Raw genomic sequence first — 23936 nt, 5'->3', positions numbered from 1 at the left:
TACATGCACTTGGGGAATGTACTAATTTCTCTTTCATTTTTGAAGGATCGTTTTCCTGGATACAGAAGTCTTTAGCTGACAGTTTTTCAGCATTTTCAACATGTCATCCCACTACTTTCTGCTTCCGTAGTTTTGGTTGTAAATCTTACTTAGGATTATGTGACGAGTGGCTTCTTTCTTGACACTTTCAAGATTCACTTCTTGACTTTGGTTTTCAACAGGTTAATTATAATGTGTCCAGGTGTGTATTTCTTTGAATTTATCCCACTTAGACTTTATTAAGCTTCATGGATATGTGGATTAATAAATTGGAAAGTTTGTGACCATTAAGTGTCATCACATAGTATCAATAATATATACATGTCAAACCTAATCTCTCAATCCTTTCTGTTCTCCCCTTTCCACCTTAGTATTCATCCTTTTATTCTCTACATCTGTGCTGCTATTTCTGCTTTGTAAATAAAATGATCTATACCGATTGCTAGGCAATGGCACCCCACTCCAGTACTCTTGCCTAGAAAATCCCATGGATGGAGGAGCCTGGTGGGCTGTAGTCCATGGGGTCGCTAAGAGTCGTACACGACTGAGCAACTTCCCTTTCACTTTTCACTTTCATGCATTGGAGAAGGAAATGGCAACCCACTCCAGTATTCTTGCCTGGAGAATCCCAGGGACGGGGGTGCCTGGTGGGCTTCCGTCTATGGGGTAGCATAGAGTCGGACACGACAGAAGCAACTTAGCAGCAGCAGCATACCGTAGACAGCGATTTTTGAGTGGGAAAATTTTGAGTGGGAAATTCTGTATAATTGTGCCACTCAAACAGCTTTGGATTCCTTCCTTTCCCTCTATCCAGTAGATTGATCACCTTTCTTGATTTAGGAATGCTTTAAAGATGCTAGTTATTTAGAACACATCTGACAAAGTGAGAGGGGCTTGGTAAAAGTACTGCCCTAAACAGAGCCTGTACTGAATTGTGATATAAACTGGTCAATAGTCATTTCTTGGGCAGTTTTGCTCTCTCAACACCTAGCAGGGGAGCTAATGGGTAAGACGTTATTGCTGATAATTACTTGGAGAAATGTGAGTAAACGATTTCTTAAGTTTTGTAAATTAAGTTGGGCTTAAAATAGATGGTTTCGCAATTAGGGAAATACTTGTTTTCCTTGAAACTCAATCTTCGCAAATTGGTGAAGACAAGGTGAGTAGACTGCACTATGGAAAAGAACATCAGACCGACCGATTTCCACTGTTTTCACACGTCTCCCTTTTCTCTCTTGCTTCTCAGATAGCCACGTTAAGTTTAGTTCAACTGAACCTTTTCGTTTTAAAGTAGGGCCGCGATGAACACCAAAACGAAAGGAGTTCTGGACTTCGCATTACTACACTTCCCTTTCCTATTGAGTCACCTCCCAGGGTGCGTAGGCCAGCGTCTCGGATCTCGGCGCTGGCCGAGCGCGGAGAAGCGGGGAAGGCAGACGTGAAGGCGGAGCAGCGAGGATGTCCGAGGATGTCCGGCGCTAACTTCCGCCTCGCCCTCCGAGCCTGGAGTCAAGAAGCTGGCCCGCTCCGTCGGTCGCGGGCGCTACTCCTGGGACGCCTGCTCGACTCCCGAGTCGTCTCCAATTGGCCGTCGGAGGAACGGAAGCTGAAGAGGAGCAGTGAACCCGGAAGTGCTTCGCAGCGGAGGCCCGGGCGACTCTTTTGAATGGAATCGGGCTGATTCATCGCCGGTTCGCCTAGCCAGAGCCGGGCCCAGTCCGAGCTGCTGCTGTCGTTGTCGCCGCCGCCGCGTCATCGCTCCTGGAAGACAAGGGTCCAGACCGCGACCTCCCGCTCCGCCCGCCTTCAGGTAAGCCTGTGAAGGCAGGCCTCAGACGTCCGCGGAGGCAGCCGCGCTAGGCCTCTGCTAGCCCCGTGCTTTCCTGAGTCACGTTGCCCAGCAGAGTTGCCACGGCCCCGGGCGGTGAGGGTGGAGTCCAGGTTCCTTCGTCCTCCTCTCTGGCTTCCCGGGTCTCTGATTAAGTTAGGTCTGGATGTACTTTCCTTCCGGGCGTTTCTGCTTCGCTGAATTCACCGCACTTTGGGAACCTCTCCTCCCTATACTGGGAGAATCCTTGGTTTTGGCCACTGTTTGTGTTCTGTGGAAAGTTAGCCCTATGTTGAAAAACTTCGTACCAGACAGGAAACAAGGGCGAGAGAATAAAAGGAACTTTACTGTTGAATGCATGTTTATCACTTCTCCCAAGGATAGGCCTTGACCCATTTTCTTTTAGGTTTTTATCTCCCTTCAAAAAAACAAACAAACAAAAAAACCCAGAGGTGCACTGGTTTTTAAACTTGAAACTCTTAAAAACAAAGTGCGATTATTTCTGCTCTGCCTTTGAACTTACTTTCAGTTTGTCCTAATAGAGTAGTTGTTGATGAGTTGATTACATTTCTTGTTTTCGGTAAAACTCAATTTTCCTGGGAACAATACATTGTGTCAGTCAAGGAAGAAAAATGTAAACTTCTTGAAAAAGTTTGAAAATAAATCCAGTGATCGAAGGAAAAATTCTTGAAATTAAAATGGTTGGTAAAAGATTTAATGGGAAAGGCAAGGAAGAGGTTTTAAAAATGAGCAAGAAATGTACTTCTAGGGTGAAGATTTTTTTTTCCCACTGCCCATAAAATTACTTAGTGCTGCTGACTTGATGTTTGTGAGTAAGCAAGAAGACAGCCAATGATAATGGTGAAATAACAGAGAAAGAACTGAGTACAGTTGTAGTGCAGATGATTATACCCCTCTAGTCTTGTCCTATAAAACTACCAACTGGTTCATTTAAAGTTTAAATTGGGTATGTTTTAAACATACAGACTTAAGTGGATTATTGTGCATTTGAAGAGATTAAGATACGTGGTGGCTGAGAATTAACTACAGGATGCATTTAGTGAAGTGGTATTTCATGAAAAACCTGAATATTATCTTGATTTTGTTTTAGAACAAAGTTACATGTGGCCAACAGGAGAAAGTTCTGAAGTCATGATCTTTCAGTGTAGCCCCACCTGTTGAGTTTGGGAGATTTTTTCCCCCCTAGGATGCTTGATAAATATTATATTGTTGTTCTAATTGAAAAGCTGAGTTTTTAACCTGCCTGACATGGGTTTAATTTACTTTTATATCTGTCTGTAAACCTTGTGTTTAATATCTAGTTTCAGAACCCTTGTTTGAAAATCAGTAACACAAAGCAGTTGTGCTTAAAATTTGTTTTTAGTTTTATAGCAATGTTTGTTTCCTTAGTTGTTGTCCACCTGTGAAAGCCTTACCTAAACACTTGTGATTTTTACTTGTGAACTTGTCTTCTACCCAGTTTGTCGCACTCATTTGACACTCATGTTTTATGATATTTTGATGTCCCCGTCTGTAAAGTGAGAATTGGATTAAATAATCTCTTCTGGCTCTAAGTAAGTGTAGTCGCTCAGTCATGTCTGACTCTTTGCAACCCCATGGACTGTAGGCCACCAGGCTCCTCTGTCCATGGGATTCTCCAGGCAAGAATACTGGAGTGGGTTGCCGTTTCCTTCTCCAGGGGATCTTCCCAACCCAGGGATCGAACCTGGGTCTTCCGCATCACAGGCAGATGCTTTACCCCTCTTCTGGCTCTAAGAGAATACTAATAACAGTTACTGAGTATCTGTGAATATCTCAGGCACTGTGTTAGGTGCTTGTATTTTTTTTTTTTTCTTACAGCAGACTTGCAAGAAAGATACCACTCTCATTTTAAGATGAGGTCTAGACTCTAGATCTAGAGTCTAGAAGAAGGGAACTTGTTCACATCATATATAGAGAGGGTAGGTGAAGACGCTAGGATTCAAATCTAGGTCTGATTTCCTCCAGAGCCTTTCCAGCTGAATCTTTTTACTTTATGCTTTTTTCTTGGGTTTGTATCATTCCTCTCAGGTGGATGGTAAATTCTTCTGGTGAAAGTGACTAAATTCATTAGTGACTCTATTTTTGTATCATCTTATATACAACAATCATGAAGCCCTAATTTGTTAGTAAGTTGTGTCCCACTTTTTGTAGCCTGCCAGGCTCCTCTGTCTGTGGGATTTCCCTGGAGTGGGTTGCCATTTCCTTCTCCGGGGGATCTTCCCGACTCAGGGACTGAACCTCAGGTCTCCTGCATTGGCAGACAAATTCTTTATCTCTGAGCCACCAGGGAAGCCCTATATATATACTAGGAACTATTTAATAAATGTTTTGTTTTAGTGCTGTAATTAGGAGATAGCACAAGATACTTAAAATAATTCTATCCTTACTATTCTAAATGGGGGGGGGATCTTGCTTTTCAAATCTTATTTATACGATTAAATTAATGTTGACTGTTTCTGTTTCTTTCACTGAAGAAAGTGAGAGGAAGAAATTCCTAATTACACAAATCAGAGAGTAGAGGAATTAGAAATACAGTGAGATCACAAATACAGAATAAAGAATTTATCATCAGTTTGAGAATAGTATGTAAGTGCAGCATGGGTTGAGAGGTAAAAATGAGCTGGAAAACAGAAGAAAAACTCGAACAAATAAGGGCTTTATGATTTTGTTAGCTCAGTTTGGGAGATGAAAAAGTGGAAAATCATGAGGATTTTTAAAGTACTGATACTTATTTTGTACTGTTTTTTTTTTTTCCTTTTTTACCAGAGTTCTAGACATTATATATGACACGTTAGGCATAAACACTTTATTCATATTATCGGATAATTTTTTAGCTAATAATATCATGAATGAGCTCTTGAGTCCTTTTCTTTTTGATAGATGTAAAAACTTAGTTTTGATCCATAGACATTTTGCATTGCTTTTATTTCTGAGTATTTGAAATATTCTTTTTTTGTAAGTATTCTTTTATGTTCTAGTGTAACAACTTAAATTTTATGAACCCCTTTGCTAAATTCTGCAAAAAAACAAGTCCCTCCTCTTCAGCGTGATTGATTCATTTTTTACTGTGAAATATGCCCAGTGTTTTGAAATTCACTAAATGTCAAACTCTTTGGGAAGAAGAACCTGTGTTGAATGAGCACTAGCTATGCTCACAGGATGAGCAGCTGATGACAGCAGCTAGCATTCATTGTTTACTTCCTATGTGCCAAGCATTATTAAATGTTATTTTTGTTCATTGTCTTCTTTAATATTCTAAACAATTCTGTGAGATAGATATTATCATTATCCCCATTTTACAGATGAGAAAACTGAGCCTGAGAGAGATAATTGGCCCAAGGACACAGAGCTAAAACGTGTTGGAATCAGGATTTGAGTCCTGGCACTGAGACTCTAGACTCTTAAGCTCTTAACCTTAATATACCAAGAAAAACAGTCATCACTATTTACCACCTGGGTCCAGTAGATCTTTTAAAATTTCTTACACCTTATTCAGTTTTTGAATAATTTATAGAAGTAAAAATAAAAGAATAGTAAAAAAAAGTATATTTAGAAATGTTAATGATATTTAAACATAGCACATGCAAATTTTTGTTCTACATTTTCCTGGTTTTGAAGGCATATGTACCTGAAATGGATAACATCATTTAAATGTAAATAGCTGTCCATCATCCATCATACACGAACCTACATTTTTTTAATAACGTCTCTTAAGAGGCCCTAGCTTATCTTTTCTTCTGGTTCTACTTGTGCTTGCAATACTTTGTGTGTGTGTATGTGTGTTAAAATATGCATGTAATAAAATTTACCATTTTAACCTTTGTTAGGCCTACAGTTCAGCGGCATTTAAGTACATTCACATTGTGTAATCATCACTACCATCCATCCCTAGAACTCTTTCATCTTCCCTGATGCAGTAATTTTTAATTGTATAAGATAGTTTTTAAAGTAAGCTTATGGTTTTGCTGAAGTAGGGATAGCCATCATCTTTGCTCATAAAACATTCTTACTTTTAGATTTAAGAACACCAGTTAGTCCAGTGATTTTTTTTTTAAATTTGTGTTCTTTCTTTTTACTCACCTTCGTGTACACATCAGCATTTGTCCACATTTGAACTATATCAACATCATAAATGATAACAATATGTTACCTCTTTTGCAAAACAGGTTCTTGTTGTCAAACTGTATAAGGAGTCCTTTTTGTTGAATATTAACTAGATATTTCATATTTCCTTTTTGATCTTAGAAATTCATTGTCCAACTCATTGATCGTTTAAAAAATAATTTTTGAAGTAAAATTCACATAGCACAAAATTAACTTAAAAATTTTTTGAAGTTATTTCTTTTTTAAAATTAACGTATAGTTGATTGGTAATTTGTACCAGTTGGCTATACAGCAGAGTGACTCAGTTATACACATATATGCATTCTTATATTCTTTTCAAAACTATCCATTTTAAAGTGAACAGTTTAATATCATTTCAGTTCAGTTCAGTCGCTCAGTCATGTCCAACTCTTTGTGACCCCATGAACCGCAGCACGTGAGGCCTCCCTGTCCATCACCACCTCCCAGAGTCCCCCAAACTCTCCCAGGATTAGGGTCTTTTCAGATCAGTCAGCTCTTCGCATCAGGTGACCAGAGTATTGGAGTTTCAGCTTCAACATCAGTCCTTCCAGTGAACACCCAGGACTGATTTCCTTTAGGATTGACTGGTTGGATCTCCTTGTAGTCCAAGGGACTCTCAAGAGTCTTCTCCAACACCGTGGTTCAAAAGCATCAGTTCTGCTCTCAACTTTCTTTATAGTCCAACTCTCACATCCATACACGACTACTGGAAAAACCATAGCCTTGACTAGATGGACCTTTGTTGACAAAGTAATGTTTCTGCTTTTGAATATGCTGTCTAGGTTGGTCATAACTTTCCTTCCAAGGAGTAAGCGTCTTTTAATTTCATGGCTGCAGCCACCACCTGCAGTGATTTTGGAGCCCCCCAAAATAAAGTCTGACACTGTTTCCTCATCTATTTGCCCTGAACAGATGGGACCAGATGCCATGATCTTAGTTTTCTGAATGTTGAGCTTTAAGCCAACTTTTTCACTCTCCACTTTCACTTTCATCAAGAGGCTCTTTAGTTCTTCGCTTTCTGCCATAAGGGTGGTGTCATCTGCATGTCTGAAGTTACTGATATTTCTCCCAGCAATCTTGATTCCAACTTGTGCTTCTTCCATCCCAGCATTTCACATGATGTACTCTGCATATAAGTTAAATAAGCAGGGTGACAATATACAGCCTTGATTTATACCTTTATTCATTTGGAACCAGTCTGTTGTTCCATGTCCAGTTCTAACTGTTGCTTCCTGACCTGCATATAGGTTTCTCAAGAGGCAGGTTAGGTGGTCTGGTATTCCCATCTCTTTCAGAATTTTCCACATTTTGTTGTGATCCACACAGTCAAAGGCTTTGGCATAGTCTATAAAGCAGATATAGATGTTTTTCTGGAACTCTTGCTTTTTCGATGATCCAGTGGATGTTGCCAATTTGATCTCTGGTTCCTCTGCCTTGTCTAAAAGAAGCTTGAACATCTGGAAGTTCACAGTTCACGTATTGCTGAAGCCTGGCTTGGAGAATTTTGAGCATTACTTTACTAGCATGTGAGATGAGTGCAATTGTGCGGTAGTTTGAGCATTCTTTGGCATTGCCTTTCTTTGGGATTGGAATGAAAACTGACCTTTTCCAATCATCTAGTAGATTCATAATGTTGTACAACTACTCTCTCTATATATTAATAGTTCTGTAACATTTACATTCTTCTGAAGTAAAATCCCCTATTCACAAAGCAGTTTCTCCATTTTATTTCTTTCCCTAGCCCCTGGCAATACCAGTGTGCATTTTGTCTCTATAGATTTATATATTTTGGATATTTCATATAAATGGAGTCATTCAATATATGACCTTTTATACATGACTTCTTTCAAAGAGCATGTTTTGGGATTCATCCACTCTGTAACATTTATCAATATTTAATACCTTTTTATAGTTGTATAACATTCCATATGTTCCATTGTATGTATATATAGAATTTGTTTATCTTTTCCTCCTTTTATGAACATTTGGGCTGTTTCCACCTTTTCGCTGTTCATGCATGTACATGTACTTGTTTTGAATACCCGTTTTCAGTTCTTTTGGATATATAGCTGGGAGTAGAATTTCTGGGTCCTGTGGTAATTCTGTGTTGAACTTTTTGAAGAACTCCCAAGTGTTTCCAACACTCACTGGATTTTAAGTTTTAGAAAATATCTAGGATATTGTCAGTGGTGTGAGATGTTGTTTATATCAGGGTGATTTTATCTGAATGATTTTACCCTTCCAGAGGACATTTGGCAATGTCTGGAGACATTTTTTTTTTTTTAAGTAAAGTTGATTTGCAGTATTGTGTTAGTTTCAGGGGGATAGCAAAGTGATTCAAAGTTATATATATATACACACACACACACACATATATTAGGTTATTTTCCATTATATGTTATTACAAGATATTGAACATTGTTCACCATGTTATACAGCAAATCCTTGTTACTTATCTATTTTCTGAATAGTAGTTTGTACTGTTAATCCCATCCTCCTAGTTTATCCCTTCTTCACCCCCTTTCCCCTTTGGTGACTGTGTTTCTTTTCTATGTCTGTGAGTTTGTTTTTGTTTTGCATATAGATGTATTTGTATTATTTTTTAGATTCCACATAAAAGTGATATAATTTTTATCCTCTCTGTCTGGCTTTGCTTAGTATGAAAATCTCTACGTCCGTCTGTGTTGCTGCAAGTGGCAATGGTTCATTCTATTTTTTATGGCTGAGTAATATTCCCGTGTGTGTGTGTGTGTGTGTGTGTGTGTGTGTGTGTGTGTGTGAAATATTCTTGAACCAATCATCTGTTGATGGGCACTTGGGTTGCCTCCACGTCTTGACTTTTGTAAATAGTGCAGCTATAGACATTGGGATACATGTATCTTTGCTAATTGTCATCTTTTCCAGATATATGCCCAGGAGTGGGATTGCTGGATCATATGGTAGTTCTATTTTTAGTTTTTAAGGAAACCTCCGTATTATTTTTCATAATAGCTGCACCGGTTTACATCCCCAACAACAGGGCAGGAAGGTTCCCTTTTTTGGAGACAGTTGTGATTATCACAGCTGTACTTGCTATAGGGTCTAGTGGGTAGAGGCCAGGGAAGCTGCTAAACATCCTGTAGTGCACAAGACAGCCCTCTACAGCAAAAAAGTTACTTGGTTCTGAATGTCAGAAGTGCCAAAGAAACCTTGGCTCATGTCAGCTTTATTGTCATCACTAGAGTGCTGTTACTTTTTTTTTTTAGCGTTCATCTCGTGATTCTCTAATAATTGTGAAACGTTTTCTCTGTCAGTTCCCTCTTTGCTGTTAGGGGAGGAATATGAGGGATTCTGAAGTACTTGTTAAGTGAAAGCTAACAAAAATGACTACAAAGATGGTATCTCTAGTGTTTTGTATCTTTTTGAAAGATGAAGCAGTGCTTTGGGCAGCACCATAAAAACTGAAAGATGATGCAGTGGCTATAATGTATTTCACTGTTGCATTATTTGGGGTAATCTTGCATTTTCTCCTTAGTTTAGTCTTCTTTGGCATAGTTTAGAATAATTGATTAGGACATGTCAGAGTAATTCCTGCTGCTAAGTCGCTTCAGTCATATCTGACTCTGTGCGACCCCAGAGACAGCAGCCCACCAGGCTTCCCCATCCCTGGGATTCTCCAGGCAAGAACACTGGAGTGGGTTGCCATTTCCTTCTCCAGTGCATGAAAGTGAAAAGTGAAAATGAAGTCGCTCAGTCATGTCCAACTCTTCGCGACCCCATGGACTGCAGCCTACCAGGCTCCTCCGTCCATGGGATTTCCCAGGCAAGAGTGCTGGAGTGGGGTGCCATTGCCTTCTCCTAGAGTAATTCCTAGGATAATGAAATAACAAACTTTAAAGATATACGGAAATTAACCACTAAGATTCCATAATATATTACAGATTTCTAATAATGTGCAGTGAACCTATATGGTAATTTTGTTCTATTTAAAAATGAATAAATCTTTGTTCTTTAAAACTCCTCTAGAAAGACTGAAAGTCATGAGATAGCAATCTTTACATATAATTAGAACAACGCAAAAAAATCTTTAGGATCAAAAAATTTGGATACAGAGGTAATCACTATGCTCTATAGCTCCCTTGGGTGGTATTTCATTCTGTACTCTCAGGAAATGATAATTAAAAATCAATTTTGATTTCTCTTTTGTTTTTAGAAATTTTGCTTATTTCCCTCCTTAGTTCTCAAAATAATTATCTTATTTAATTATTATTATTATCATTATATTTTTGTAGGAGAGAGAGAAAGGGGAAAAAAAGCCTTGGGAAAAATTATACCTGCCAATATTAACAAGAGCTTGAATTTAAAGAAATTTTTCAAACTCAGCAAATTGAAGCTTAATACCACAATAGCTGTAGCTACTGACCAGGTAAGAATTAAGAATGTATTTTACTTTTATTTATTCTTTCAGGATATTGTTATAACAATATTATGAAAATGTGTTACTTTTAACACAGATCAAAAGCCCAGATTTAAGAGCTCTTGAAAGTCACAAGTAGCCTTTTTGTTCTTATCTGCTTTCTATAAACTTCTTAAAAGTAGTGTAATTTAGAACACTTAACAATATATTTCATTTCCAAATGTTGGTTTTTTATTAAACCTTATTATCTTATCTTAAATGTTTTAGTTTGATAAATATTTTTTTCTGTTTGCTGAGACATCTCATTTTGCTAAAAACACAAGTTTGACCTGCCAGATTTTCTTTCCCTCTGCTCCCCACTTAGCTCATGTATATTCACAGCATCTGGAGTCTGTGTAAAGTCATCAGAAACAACACAGGGGGAATAGATAAACTGAACACAGCTGGGAATTTACTTTGGCTTGGAATATATAAAATGTCTAAAATTTTTCCCCCCATTTGTTCTTTATTTTAGTAAGCTTGCACTGATCCAAGAGAATTTTTTTTTTCTTGGAATAATATCTTGTAGAGGAATAAATGTCTTTTATATTTTAAATACACAGGAGTTTATTTTGTTTTGTTTTCAGTCAACAGCCTTTAAAAAGTACTGTGTATGGAATGCCATATTTGAGTTATGGAATTTTAATGAGAATTTAATGGAGAATTTATTTGTAAATGTTGCTGTTAGGAGGGTTAGTTAATACTGTGAAGTGGAAATTTTGTTTAGACTATCAAGTTTTCTTATGTGCCTTTTCGTTTTTTAAAGAGAGTTTATTATCAGTCTCACAAACTTGTGGAGTGAAGGATGCCAGACCCAAAACATATTATTTTGTTTATATAAAATTCAAAAACCCTGAGAAGGTATGCTGTTAGACCTTGGAATTCTGCCTTTGCAGGGGGTTGGAGACTAGGAAGGAGCATAAAAGAGTCTTAGGTGCTGGTAAGGTTCTCTTTCTTCATCTAGGTGGTGGTTATGGTGGTATGTTCACTTTGTACAGATTCCATGGTTGTATCATTTGGGCACTTTTCTAAATTAGGATTTGAATGAAGTTTGCAGTATTAACAATGTTAAATATTCACAGGATTAAATTGTTAGCAATATTCAGCAAACATGATTAGGTAACGGTATAATGATTATAAGTTAGTAGAGTTAGTAAAGCTGTTCTAACTAGTAAAACAACTTGGACAAGTGACAAAATTAATCTGTTAGTGTTTATTTAGTTTCAAATATAATTTGTAGTAATGCCATTTTCTAAAGCATACATGTAGGAAGAAGAGGAATTTTAAGACATAGTAGAAGTGACTTAGCAGCAGCAGTTTTCAAGTAGAAAAAATTGCTTCATTATTATGTTTATTTAGTTGTACTAATATTAATTTTTATAATTTGATTACTCTTTTTTGTGCATTTGTGGCCATATTAGTACCCTTGCTATTTTTCCCTTTGATTTCTTCTGTGAAATTTTTGAGCTTATAAGAGTATCTTCTGTGGTTACTCCAGAAATGAAAAAAAATCAGATCGACATTTCAAAGTTAATCTTCTTTGTATTGATTTACTCTAAAATTGAGGCCAGAAGCCGAATTTCCTTAGTGAAAATGGTGTATATCTTCACAGTATCTGAAATAACGCAAACTATCTGTGTGGATTCTAGAACACTATCCTAATGCACTTAATGTTTACTTTATAATATTTTGTTTAGTATAATGAGTGCGTTTTAAAGCCTTTGATGCTAATTCAGAGATCCATAATCTGCTCACAATGTCTTTCACATGTAGTTTTGATGATAACTGACAAGCTGTAAGTTAATTAGCACAGAACTTACTAATGAGGATGTTAAAATTTAATTTAAAAGTGAGGATTTTTATTTGTACACTCTGGACAAATTGAAGGAAATTCAATCATACAAATGATAAGCGTTTCAGGCACTTTTTCCTCATTCAGGTACTTTATTAGATAACAATAAGAAAATATAATTAACTTAATGATAGCAAAGTTTTGAAAGTATGCTAAGATTGCTTGTCTTTAGAACTAGGGAAAACCCAAAACCAAAGCAGTAAAATAAGGTCTGTTAATTAGCATGGAAGACAGCTTCTTGAATTAATATGTGGTGTTAATTAACAGGAAGTCTGATGTTGTGTTGTAATTACCACCAATATTTTTGACATACTGAGTGACTGAAGGTGAATTACATAGATAGCAATTGAGTAAACACTTTTGTGCTTAGGATCGTTTTTCTTTGTTTCTGTTTTCTAGAAATATGGACAGACTTCTTAGACTTGGAGGAGGTATGCCTGGACTGGGCCAGGTTAGTATATGGACTAACTATTTTTTTGTGTGTTAAATACAAGCCTTTCACTAGTTATCCAAACAGAAAGAAATCACTCCCAAGAAATTCTCCTCACAGATAACCTTATGGTAAGAAGCGTCCCTTACTGCTGGTTGTTGTGTACCAACACTAGATAACTTGTGAGAATATGTTCTATTAATTTAATTTTCTCCTAAGAATAAGAATTTTCTCTGCTTTGATTTAAACTTTTGAGATATGCAAGATAATCAAACTTGCCTTTTGGTGAAACAAAGAGAGACTCATAATATGGTATTTCTGGGTTTACAATGTAGACTTTAAAAGTAACACATGAAAAAGTAAACCGTGCATACTATTGGCAAATCCGGAAAAGCCATAGAATGTCTGTATGGACAACCTTAACACTGATAAATTCCTTCCAGTAATTATGATCCATGGATGAATAAGTAATACCTCTTTTTCCTTTAAATTTGATATATATGATTTCTTTCATATTCTTATTAAAATTAAATTAATTTTCAGTTATTTTTAATATTATCATTTATCTTGTTCTGCACAGTTGAGGCAAATGGCCTCCAGATACACTTCTGTCTTAGGATATTCTGTCTGCTTTCAGCTGAAGAAGAAATTTCTGCCATTTTTGAATTCTTCAGTGATTGTCTTCCCAATCTTCCAGTCACAAAAAAGATGATTATGTGAGACTTTTATGTAATATATTATTTTATGTTGACATTTTGGGAGTATTTTTCTAACCCACATTTAGAACCCTTTTAGTGATCAGCTTTCCCGTATTTCCATATCACTGTCAATGACTTTGTCTTCCTTTATTCATAGTAGTCTAATATTTTGTGTATTGTAAACACAATAAGTAGTTGTGTTTGAGATTTCATGAAAGTTTCAATGTTTCTTAGGCACTTTTACAAGAATTCTGTATTAGGTCCGTTGTGCTTGATGACTAATAAACCTTTTCCTTTTAGGATGTTGAAGGCATTTTATGATTCTATATTATACCCTTGCATAGACCCATTTGTTAGTTTTGACTGTTTCTCGTTCCTTTTCTGTAAGCATGTTTCTTTATGATTCTTCATTTTTCTAAAATCTTTGCAATACGTTTGCTTAAGAGGTCTAAATTTCTCTGAACTTGGCCCCTAAAGCTGCTTTCATACTTTTGCACACATTATAGATTGTTTCTAGAATTTTCTGATTCACTCTAAAATCAGCAGTAATATTGTTTAGGTGTAAAAAGTGTCAAAAGTGAACTGAGGTGGTGTATAGATACTTCATTTACCTGCAAATTACAGGTCAAGGTATTACCTTACTGGAATTCTTAAGAGAAGTTGCTTCAAATTTAAATACCAAAATAACTTTTCCCTTAAGTAGTAGATACAGTAAATTATATATCCATGCCAGAAATCCATGCCTGGAAATGCTGGACATGAAATGATGGTTTGATTGACTACAAATTGATTGACATCATACCTCAGTGACCACTGCAAACCTTTGCATTGAGCGGAAAACCAAGTGTTGGTTCAGTAACCTGGCCTTGGTTTTGGATAATTTCATCGGCACGTGTTCCTCCTTAATTTGTATTCTTATTTGAACTTAAAAATATGTTGTCTGAGAGTCTGTTACTTCATGTGTTTCATTTTTCTGATTAGATGACAGACTTTCAAAAGAATGATATATGGGGTTCTTATTTCTGTGATAACCTTATTTATCAAATACTAGGTGTTCAATAATTATATTTTTTCTTAAAATTTTATTATGCTCTTGTTCTAACCTAAATTGACAAACAGATATGATGTTACTTCTTTAAAATGAAAAGTTGTGTATTACTTTGTAATAAGGAGTAAAAAAGTTAAGTGTATTGTTTATTAAAAATTTTTTTTGGCTGTGCATCCGTGGCACACAGGATCTTAGTTCTCTGACCAGGGATCAAACCTATGCCTCTGCAGTGGAAGGAGGGCGTCTTAACCACTGGAGTGCCAGGGAAAGTCCCAAGTGCATTATTTAGTTTCAATTAAAAAGTCAAAGATCTTTGGGTTGATAATAGCTATTTCCATTTGATAATGTGTAGCAGCCAATAAAAGTAGAAAAGGAGATAGAAGTTGTTTTATCCCTCCAAATATAAGTGGGAAATGTTACTATCTTACCATATAATGGAAGAGTCAGAATTTCTTCATAAATAGGGGCAGATTACTTGCTGTTAACTTTTCGATGGCCCTTTTAAAACATTGAAATTGTAGCAGAATAAAGTTTTCCATCCATCCTACTGACTCAGCTTTCTTTGACTAGAAATGACATTTCTCTTTTCCATGGCTAATCCTTTCACTTATTCTCTGATCCCATCCTGTCTTGAAACCTTACTCATCTCCACTGTCCTTTTTCTCTGTTACAGATATTTAAATGTCCTATATCCCCCCCAAACTTCCCTGCATCCTGCCATTAAACATTTCGTTTCCAGAATTCCTGTAATAATAACTGAGACTCACATATCCTGCCTCCTTACTTCCATTGACTGATGAGATTATATTCTGGCCTCCTCCATTACTGTACTAGAATTGTTCAGATTGTCAGGTCTGTTGGCTCACTGTTAGTTCTCTTTCACTGTTTTAATATATCACATTGTTCACAGTGTCTTTCTTGAATCTTTCTTCCATTAGCTTTTTTCTGTTACTTTTTCCTAGTTCTTCATCATGGTATGCATACCCTATAAGATGACTTAAAGTTTTTTTTTTAATATTACATTTTAAAATGTTATTATTTGAACAGTAGGAGGCTAAAATCATTAAATCTGTCCATAATACCCTACTTCAGTATAACTTATCAGTAGTGAAGCAAAAACAGATGTTTTATTAGAACTATTAACAGTTTGTAAATGAATAGCTTTTTGTTTCAAATATGTTTTTATTTACTTTGCTACAGTGCTTATGAACTTGAAATTACTGAAAGATATGAGATAATTATATTAAAAGCATTTATTGCTCTCGTTAGACTGCTTGATTTTCTTTATAACTATCCCAACTTAGATCTTGGCAACTAAGCTATTTCCAAAAGCAGTCAAGACTAAACCCAAGAGATGGGCATAGCCAAAGCATAGTCAGCAGTCTCTAAAAGTTTCTTTTAAAATAATTTAATAATACTTACTTTATTTTATGTATTTATATTTTGGCCTTGGCACGTGACTTACAGATCTTAGTTCTCTGATGGTGGATTGAACTTGTGTTTCCTGAAGTGGAAGCTCAGAGTCCTAACCACTGGACCACCAGGGAATTCCATCCACAAGTTTAGGGACTTCCCTTCTGATCTAGTGGCTAAGACTGCACTCCCAATGCAGGGTGCCTGGGTTCAATCCCTGGTCAGGAAACTAGATCCCACATGCCTCAGCTAAGTGTTCATGCCACAGCTGAAAGATTCTGCATGCCACAGCTGACACTTGGTGCAGTCCAATAAATACATATTAAATTTAAATAGAAGTTTTAGTTTAAGTCTCTTGGTCAATTTTAACTTTAGAAGAGTTGAGATAAGCTTAAAAGTGAATGAAACTGGAGTAAAATGTCTTTGGCATTATCTTGTATTTGAATTCTTTAGACCAGTGTTTTGACTTTTTAAATATGTTGGTTGTTATCATTATTTAGGGACCTAACAATCTAGTAGACATACAGCAGTTATGTTTTAAGGGCCTGGCACTACTTCGAATTAGCAAATGCTAGTCCTGGAGAAGGCAGTGGCACCCCACTCTAGTACTCTTGCCTGGAAAATCCCATGGATGGAGGAGCCTGGTAGGCTGCAGTCCATAAGGTCGCTAAGAGTCAGACAGGACTGAGCGATTTCACTTTCACTTTTCACTTTCATGCATTGGAGAAGGAAATGGCAACCCACTCTAGTATTCTTGCCTGGAGACTCCCAGGGACAGAGGAGCCTGGTGGGCTGCCGTCTATGGGGTCGCACAGAGTTGGACACGACTGAGCGACTTAGCACCAGCAGCAGCAGCAGCAGCAGCAGCAGTGCTTTTTATAAATAATGTGATTTTTATAGGATATGATATTTAATTTTTTATGCAAAAAGGGAAAGTGAGACTGAATTGAGGAAATGATGCTTGAACTAAATTTTGGATTATAACCCAGACAAACTGAGAAAAGCCAGGAGAATATGTGATATGAGGGGAAATAATGGAAAAAGAAGCTGGTAAGGGAGTTTGGAATAGATTAGATATAGGCATTCAGCAGGTATTGAATGCCATTCTTAGTGCTTTTTACTTTTTCTCCAATTGTTGTACTTTGATGAAGACTTTTTATTTTTTTATCAGAGTTGTAAGATAATTCCACCTGTGTTTTTGAAAAGTAATTCTAGTGGTAGTTTGGAGAATAGGTAGGAGGAAAGAGTTTAAAGGTAAAGTCATCAATTATATGAAATATTTTTGACTTTTAACCTTCTAGGAACATAGTAGGATTATGCCTTTCCATCATTTTTGAACTTAGCCTGCTTGTGGTTTTGCTTTGGCCAGTGGAATTTGACTTGGAAATTGACAGGTCACTTTTAGACAGAAACTTTAAGAATCAGTGTGTGATTTGCCTGCCCTGGTAACCCAAGAAATGGAATCTCTCTGAGAGAGAGCAACATAACAACCTATAAGTCAGAAATCCTATGATTTTTGTGTGAAATTGCTGAATTTTTTTAGTCTCTAGTTTTTAAGAAACATGATATAGGCCAAACTAAACACAAACTAAAAACATATGTTTTACCTGTAAGTTACCAGATTGTATCTTTCTAACACTGACTTCAGTAACTTCTGGTGCAAAAATAAGGGAAAATACTATAGGAGGGGGTGGTCAGAAAAAGCTTTCTGAAAGTGGTGAGATGTAAGCTACATTTTGAAGGGTTATTCCAGGTGACTAGATTTTAAAAAAAAAAGGCTTCACAAATTGAATATAATCTGCTTTATTTGTTACAACTCCCAAATCCACAGTGTATGGATTTTGTATTTAAAACCAATAACTATTTTTTGGTTTCTGTTGAGTCTTAGAGTAGGAATGTTCTTTCAATTATTTATCTTACAGGTTTTAATGTAACATTTTATAGAAGGGATTAATATAATATAGTAATGGGGGAAATGACTGGAATAAATGCAGAAGTAACACCATTTTCATGAATGATGAGTTTCAGTATCACATGCCAGTTCTCTCCAGTTAATCATAAATTCAGTGCAGTTCCAATAAAAATACCAACCAGAATTTTCATGGAATTAGAAAACTGATTATAAAATTTATATAGGAGAAAAAAAAAAACCCCCAAGAATAGCAAAGAGATTCTTAGAAAGGAAAAAGAAATTTTGTTTTACCAAATATCAAAATATATTTTAATGCTGTGTGACTCAAGTATTGGTACTCAAGTATTGTGTGACTCAAGTATGTTTTATTGGTATAGAGATCGGTGGTGGTATTGTTCAGTCACCAAGTTATGTCCGATTCTTTGCAACTCCGTGGACTATAGCACACCAGTCTTCCCTGTCCCTCACCATCTCCTGGAGTTTGCCCAAGATAGAGATAGGTAGATTGGTATAATCAAATAGAAAGTCCAGAAATAGACTCATGTATATATGGAAACTTGATTTATAGTAGAGATGGTATTAAAAACAAGTGGGGAAAGAGAGGCCTGTTCATTAAATGATGCTGAAGCAGGTGGCTTTCTTTATGGGAAGGAAAACTAATACTAAATTCCTACCTAATTCTGAACACAAAAATCTGTAGCAAATGGATTAAAGATCTACCTATGAAAATTAAACTTTATAATTTTGGAAGACACACCTATTAGGATAGTTATTATCCAGAAAATGTAGCAAATATTGGTGAGAGTATAGAGAAACCCTTGTGCGTTGCTGGTAGGAATGTAAAATTGTGTGACCTCTGTGGAAAATGGTATGGTGGGTCCTCAAAAAATTAAATAGAATTATATGATCCAGCAATTCCATATCTGGGTATATAACCCAAATAATTGAAATTAGGGGCTCAAATAGATATTTGTACAGCTGCTTTATAGCAGCAGCATTTGTAATAGCCAAAAGGTAGACGCAGCTTGTATTTATTGATGGCTTAGTGGATAAACAAAATGTGGTATATTAATACTGTGGATTATTATTCAACCTAAAAAGTGCTGACACATGCCTCAACATGGGTGAACTTTGAAGACATTATTCTGAATGGAATTAACCAGTCACAAAAGGACGAATATTTTATGATCTTGGTTAAATGAGTTACTAATCTGATTCATAGAGACAAAAAGTAGGATGGTGGTTGCCAGGAGTCGGGGGTTGTAGTGGAATGAAGAGTTGGTGTTTAATGGTACAGAGTTTCAGGTTGGGAAGACGAAAGTTCTGTAGACGGTGGTGATGATTGTACTACTGCTGCTGCTAAGTCACTTCAGTCGTCTACGACTCTGTGTGACCCCATAGACGGCAACCCACGAGGCTCCCCCATCCCTGGGATTCTCCAGGCAAGAACACTGGAGTGGGTTGCCATTTCCTTCTCTAATGCATGAAAGTGAAAAGTGAAAGTGAAGCCGCTCAGTCGTGTCCGACTCTTAGCAACCCCATGGACTGGAGCCCACCAGGCTTCTCTGTCCATGGAATTTTCCAGGCAAGAGTACTGGAGTGGGGTGCCATTGCCTTCCCACAACAGTGTGAATGTATTAATGCCATGAAATTGTGTACTTAACAGTGGTTAAAATGGTAAATTTTATGTTATGAAAATGAAACAAGTTTTAGATTAATTTTTTTTAAACAAACACTTGTTGTGAAGTGTTACTGAAGACTTAGGAAGCAACAATTCTCATAGAAGCCTTTTTCCTTAGGGTTGGTCTGGGTGTGACAGTTTGGATTATTGAAAAATTACAAAGTACGTAAGTGTCAAAATGTGTTATGATGGAATATTATATAGCAGTTAAAGTGAACTAGGTTCTATATCTCAGTATGCATAATACAAACATTTTAAGAGAAAATTTCGGGTTGTAGGTATATACATACACTATGAAAACATTAATGCTAATTCTTAAAACAGAATAACTTTTTTTAAAGGTAAAAGTATTACAAGTTCTAAAGCATCTCTGTCCAATAGAACTTTATACTGTGAAGGAAATGTTCTGTATGTGCTAATACAATAGCTATTAGCCATATGTGGCTATTATCAAAGACTTCACGGGTGGCACTAGCGGTAAAGAACCGCCTGCCAATGCAAGAGATGTAAGAGTTGCAGGTTCGATCCCTGGGTTGGGAAGATCCCCTGGAGGAGGGCATGGCAACCCACTCCAGTATTCTTACTTAGAGAATTCCATGGATAGAGGAGCCTGGCAGGCTATGGTCCCCAGGGTTGCAAAGAGCAGACACAACTGAAGTGGCTTAGCATGCACACACGGCTGTTATTAAGTCTTTGAAATGTGACTGGAACAACTGAATTTTTAATTTTACTGATTTTTAATTCACTTACATTCTACAGCTGCATGTTGAGTCCACGATATGTACCAGTATGACCTGAAGAACTGAGTTTTTAATTCTACTTAAATTTGAGTAATCATGTGTAGCTTAGTGGCTACCATGTTGTATACCACAGGTCTGAATAACCCACATCAAGTTCATGAGAAGGGAGGGAGACAAAAGGAATTTCTACTTCGTAAGTAGTGTTCTCTCTTTTTAATAAGAACAACAATAAAGAAAAAGAACAGCTTAGTGAATAACATTAAATAACATTTTCCTTTAGTTAAACTTCTTTTAAAAGCTGCCAAGTAAAACAAAATCAGAAATTCATTTTAATTTTATTTTCATGCCTTACTTAGATGTTCCATATTCTCTCTTAATCTTGGAGTTGAAGAGGGTAACACTTTAGATCTTGCCAGAGACAAGATCATGTAGGGCCTTGTAGGAAATTCTCTTCCAAGTGACTTGGGAAGTTGTTAGAGGTGTCTAAGCACAGGAGTTTTGCTCATCATACTTCCATTTTTAAAGAACCGGGATACTCTTGGAGATGAGACTTAAGGCAGGAATGAAAGCAGAGACAAGAAGCTACTATACTGTATTGAAATAAATTATAGATTATGATGTTTTATTTTTATTGTTTATCTACTAGAGAGATTCTAGTGTGGCTTCAGCCAACGTAGATTAATGTGTACAGTTGATGTTTACACCTGTTTTCACATTTGAAACAAAACTTTTGTTTATTGCTGGTGCAGTAGCTTGAAAATGAGCAGGTGTTTACAAAAAGCTTTTTATGAGTTCTTTATGTTCCTGAGCTCTTTAACCTATCTGTATTGACAGTTTTTATATACTGATGGATGCTTCTGGTTACGTTTTTTCCCCATTTGATTCTTTGAGTGTCTATCCTGATGTGATCCTCTGAACGTTTACAAAGAGCCTTTCTAAACATTGATAGATTAATTTGGTCATTTTTCTTCCTATTAAGAAGTAGGTAAGAAGCGACTTAGCAGCAGCAGCAGCAAAGTGTGAAAGTATTAGTCACTCATCATGTCTGACTCTTTGTGACCTGATGGACTGTAGCCCACCAGGCTCCTCTGTCCGTGGAATTCTCCAGGCAAGAATACTGGAATGGGTTGCCATGTCCTTCTTCAGCGGAGCTTCCTGACCCAGGGATTGAACCTAGGTCTCTCGCATTGCAGACAGATTCTTTACCATTTGAGCTAAGGGGTCAAGAAATTTGAATTGTTTTATTTCTATGCTTAACTACAAATAAATAGTGATTTTGCTTTAGAAACAAAGTAAAAATATAAAATGCATGTACTTCTCTTCATTTGCTGCTCTTGATGTAATAATTTTATTATTTAAAAAGTGTAATTCCTAATTATTTTATTCATGTACTTGAGCTGATGTTTCTACTATAGAAAATTAAGAAAGAGGTCAGGTCAAAAGCAAGCTAATTAGAACATACTCTTTTTAGGTGTCATTGTAATGTAATTCTTCTGCATAGATATTAAACCCTATGAAAAATGTGATGCTCCTGAGAAGTCTCAAATCTGTTCTTGGGTGTCCTCAAGTAAAAGGGAAACAAATTTCTGGTAGTTGCACTGTGGTTAATCTGTGGTGTTCTGTTTGAACTTTCTAGTTGTGACTGGTCTTTCAAGGGGAAAGGTCTTTGACATTTGTGAATGTTAAATTTCTATTTTAATATGAAATTACCATAAATGACTTTTCTTGAATTCTTTAGAACATAAGGGGAGCAGTGATGTGTTTTCAATTACAGTGAAATTGTCTTCCAGAATTGATCACATTCTGATGAAATAAAAAGTCAAAATTCTGGGGAAAAACAAAATGTTAAGATTTTTAAAGTCAGGGATATGATGGATCCATGACAACTGATAGTGCTTTTGGTAGCTTTAAAGGGTATATGGAGTGAGAAATAAGGTACTTTTGTCTAGTATAGGAAACTAAGATATTATAGTAATATCTAAATATTCTAAATGTGTGGGATGTTATGATCATAAAAATTCAATTTATAACTTTTCCTTCCTTACCCTCAACATCATTTTACATGTTTGATATACTGGTCACTTTGCTCATTTGGTACACTGATCTTTGGGCTTCCAATCTTAAACTTGCCTAACATGATTTCTAATTTTTTAGTTCATATTATCATTTGGACAGTTCTTTAGGTATCATGCTCACTTAAAATCTGGATAGTCATGGCCAGTGTTCTATCCCAGAACATACGTTCAAGGTGGTTCTTCATGAGTTATTATCTGGGTTGAACATCCTGGAAGTATGCCCCCAAAAGCAGGGCGATGGTCTCTACTGGGCAGCCTCCCGGTGCTGCTTTTCAAACTGTTGTCAGTGATTTCACAGGCCCTTCCCTCGAGGAGACTGAATGAATGCCTGTGTTGGGCACAGTGGGAAAGCTTAGGGACAATAAAAGTTAAGTGATGACTGGGATAATTGTACTTTTCTCTGTTTCATTGTATATACGTTTCCTATCTTTTTACTTGAGTACATTTTTACCTGCCTGTGGTATCTCTCTGTTAACTGTCAGTTCTTTTTAGTGTTCTAAACACAAGAACCTGAGTAATTAGAAGCAAAATGCTTATCAAAAGTAGACAACATGATAAAATATAATTTTGGAAAAACACCCCTTTCTGTTTTATAGTAAAGATGTCCTTTTACTTCATGGGAAATTATTGTTTTATTACCTAGAAAAATACTTTTTTGTTACTATTATGTTGCTGTATCACTATAAGGAGATAATTGTGATTTTACTTCAGTTTGTAATTCATTCCAGAGTTTCTGGCTACTATTGCCTTCCCCCTTGCAGGTTCTGATTACTATATGCATTTCCTAGTTTCTGATTTATAGGTAGAAAATGAGGTCTTCAAATACTTTATAGCTCAGTCTTTCTACAAGGTTCTTCCTTGGGGCTTTGCTTGGGGTCTGAAAATTGTAGGAATATAGGGAGATAGCCAGATTATCTGAATAGGGAATGTACGTTTCAGTGGGATTTGGAGCAAATGTATGGACCTGTAAAGAGAATGCACATATTTTGACAGCTGTGTCAGGATTCTTTTCTGGAATTTATAGAAGTAGGGTGGAGAAAGGGATGAGAGCTAAATGGACGAATGCTGAGGGTTTGCATGATTTAATGTGAGTGTTCTGTGTATAGAACCTCTTCATACAGCAATCCTCTATGGATAGGGATAATTATTTCCATATTATTGGGCCAGGCCTTAGAACTAACAGGAAGTGGAGCTAGAGGTGGAACACAAGTCTTTCTGAGGCCAAAGCCTATTCTGCATCAACACTGTGTCCTTAGGTAGATAATATCTATGATGTTAGATACTTGCTTCATATAACATTAGGCTGCTTGCTGCATAAATTAGAAAGCCTTAACAGTCTGGAATTTTTATTGGGCAAAATGTAGGCAAAGAGAAGATGCCTGCTTTACAACTTTTTTAGGAAACCTAAAATATTTGAGAGGATTTTTCTTTATGATAACGTTTGTTACATGGCCTATGTTTTTAAAATATTTAAGGAATGAGTAACTATTTCATTCATTTTAATCCTTATGACTATATCTTGACATTGATAAAGATCAAGGAAACAAACAGTACAACTTTTTAGAGAAGATTTACGTTTCTTACTCCTTTTAAGTTTATAAAACATTTTCCTTACTGT

At 36.4% G+C, this 23936-nt stretch overlaps 1 protein-coding gene across 9 annotated transcripts in view; it reads left to right on the top strand.

Annotated features, from left to right (window-relative positions):
- Positions 1 to 1690: 1690 nt before the first annotated feature.
- Positions 1691 to 23936, top strand: part of PSMD14 (proteasome 26S subunit, non-ATPase 14) — a 102603-nt gene continuing 80357 nt past the window's right edge. For 2 of the 9 annotated variants that reach the window (XM_004004665.5, XM_012135823.4), the window contains exons 1-3: positions 1691 to 1849; positions 10306 to 10439; positions 12721 to 12772. In XM_004004665.5, coding sequence (XP_004004714.1) covers positions 12725 to 12772 — 48 coding nt within the window. In that variant the 5' untranslated portion in view covers positions 1691 to 1849; positions 10306 to 10439; positions 12721 to 12724. Of the gene's footprint in view, positions 1850 to 10305; positions 10440 to 12720; positions 12773 to 13388; positions 13468 to 19621; positions 19666 to 20376; positions 20437 to 23936 lie in introns of all 9 variants that reach the window. The other 7 variants (XM_042243813.1, XM_042243817.1, XM_042243814.1 and 4 more) reach the window with 6 other exon arrangements.

This window comes from Ovis aries, chromosome 2, assembly GCF_016772045.2.
Source record: "Ovis aries strain OAR_USU_Benz2616 breed Rambouillet chromosome 2, ARS-UI_Ramb_v3.0, whole genome shotgun sequence".
Taxonomy (NCBI): domain Eukaryota; kingdom Metazoa; phylum Chordata; class Mammalia; order Artiodactyla; family Bovidae; genus Ovis; species Ovis aries.
This window is presented reverse-complemented; position numbering and strand designations above follow the sequence as displayed.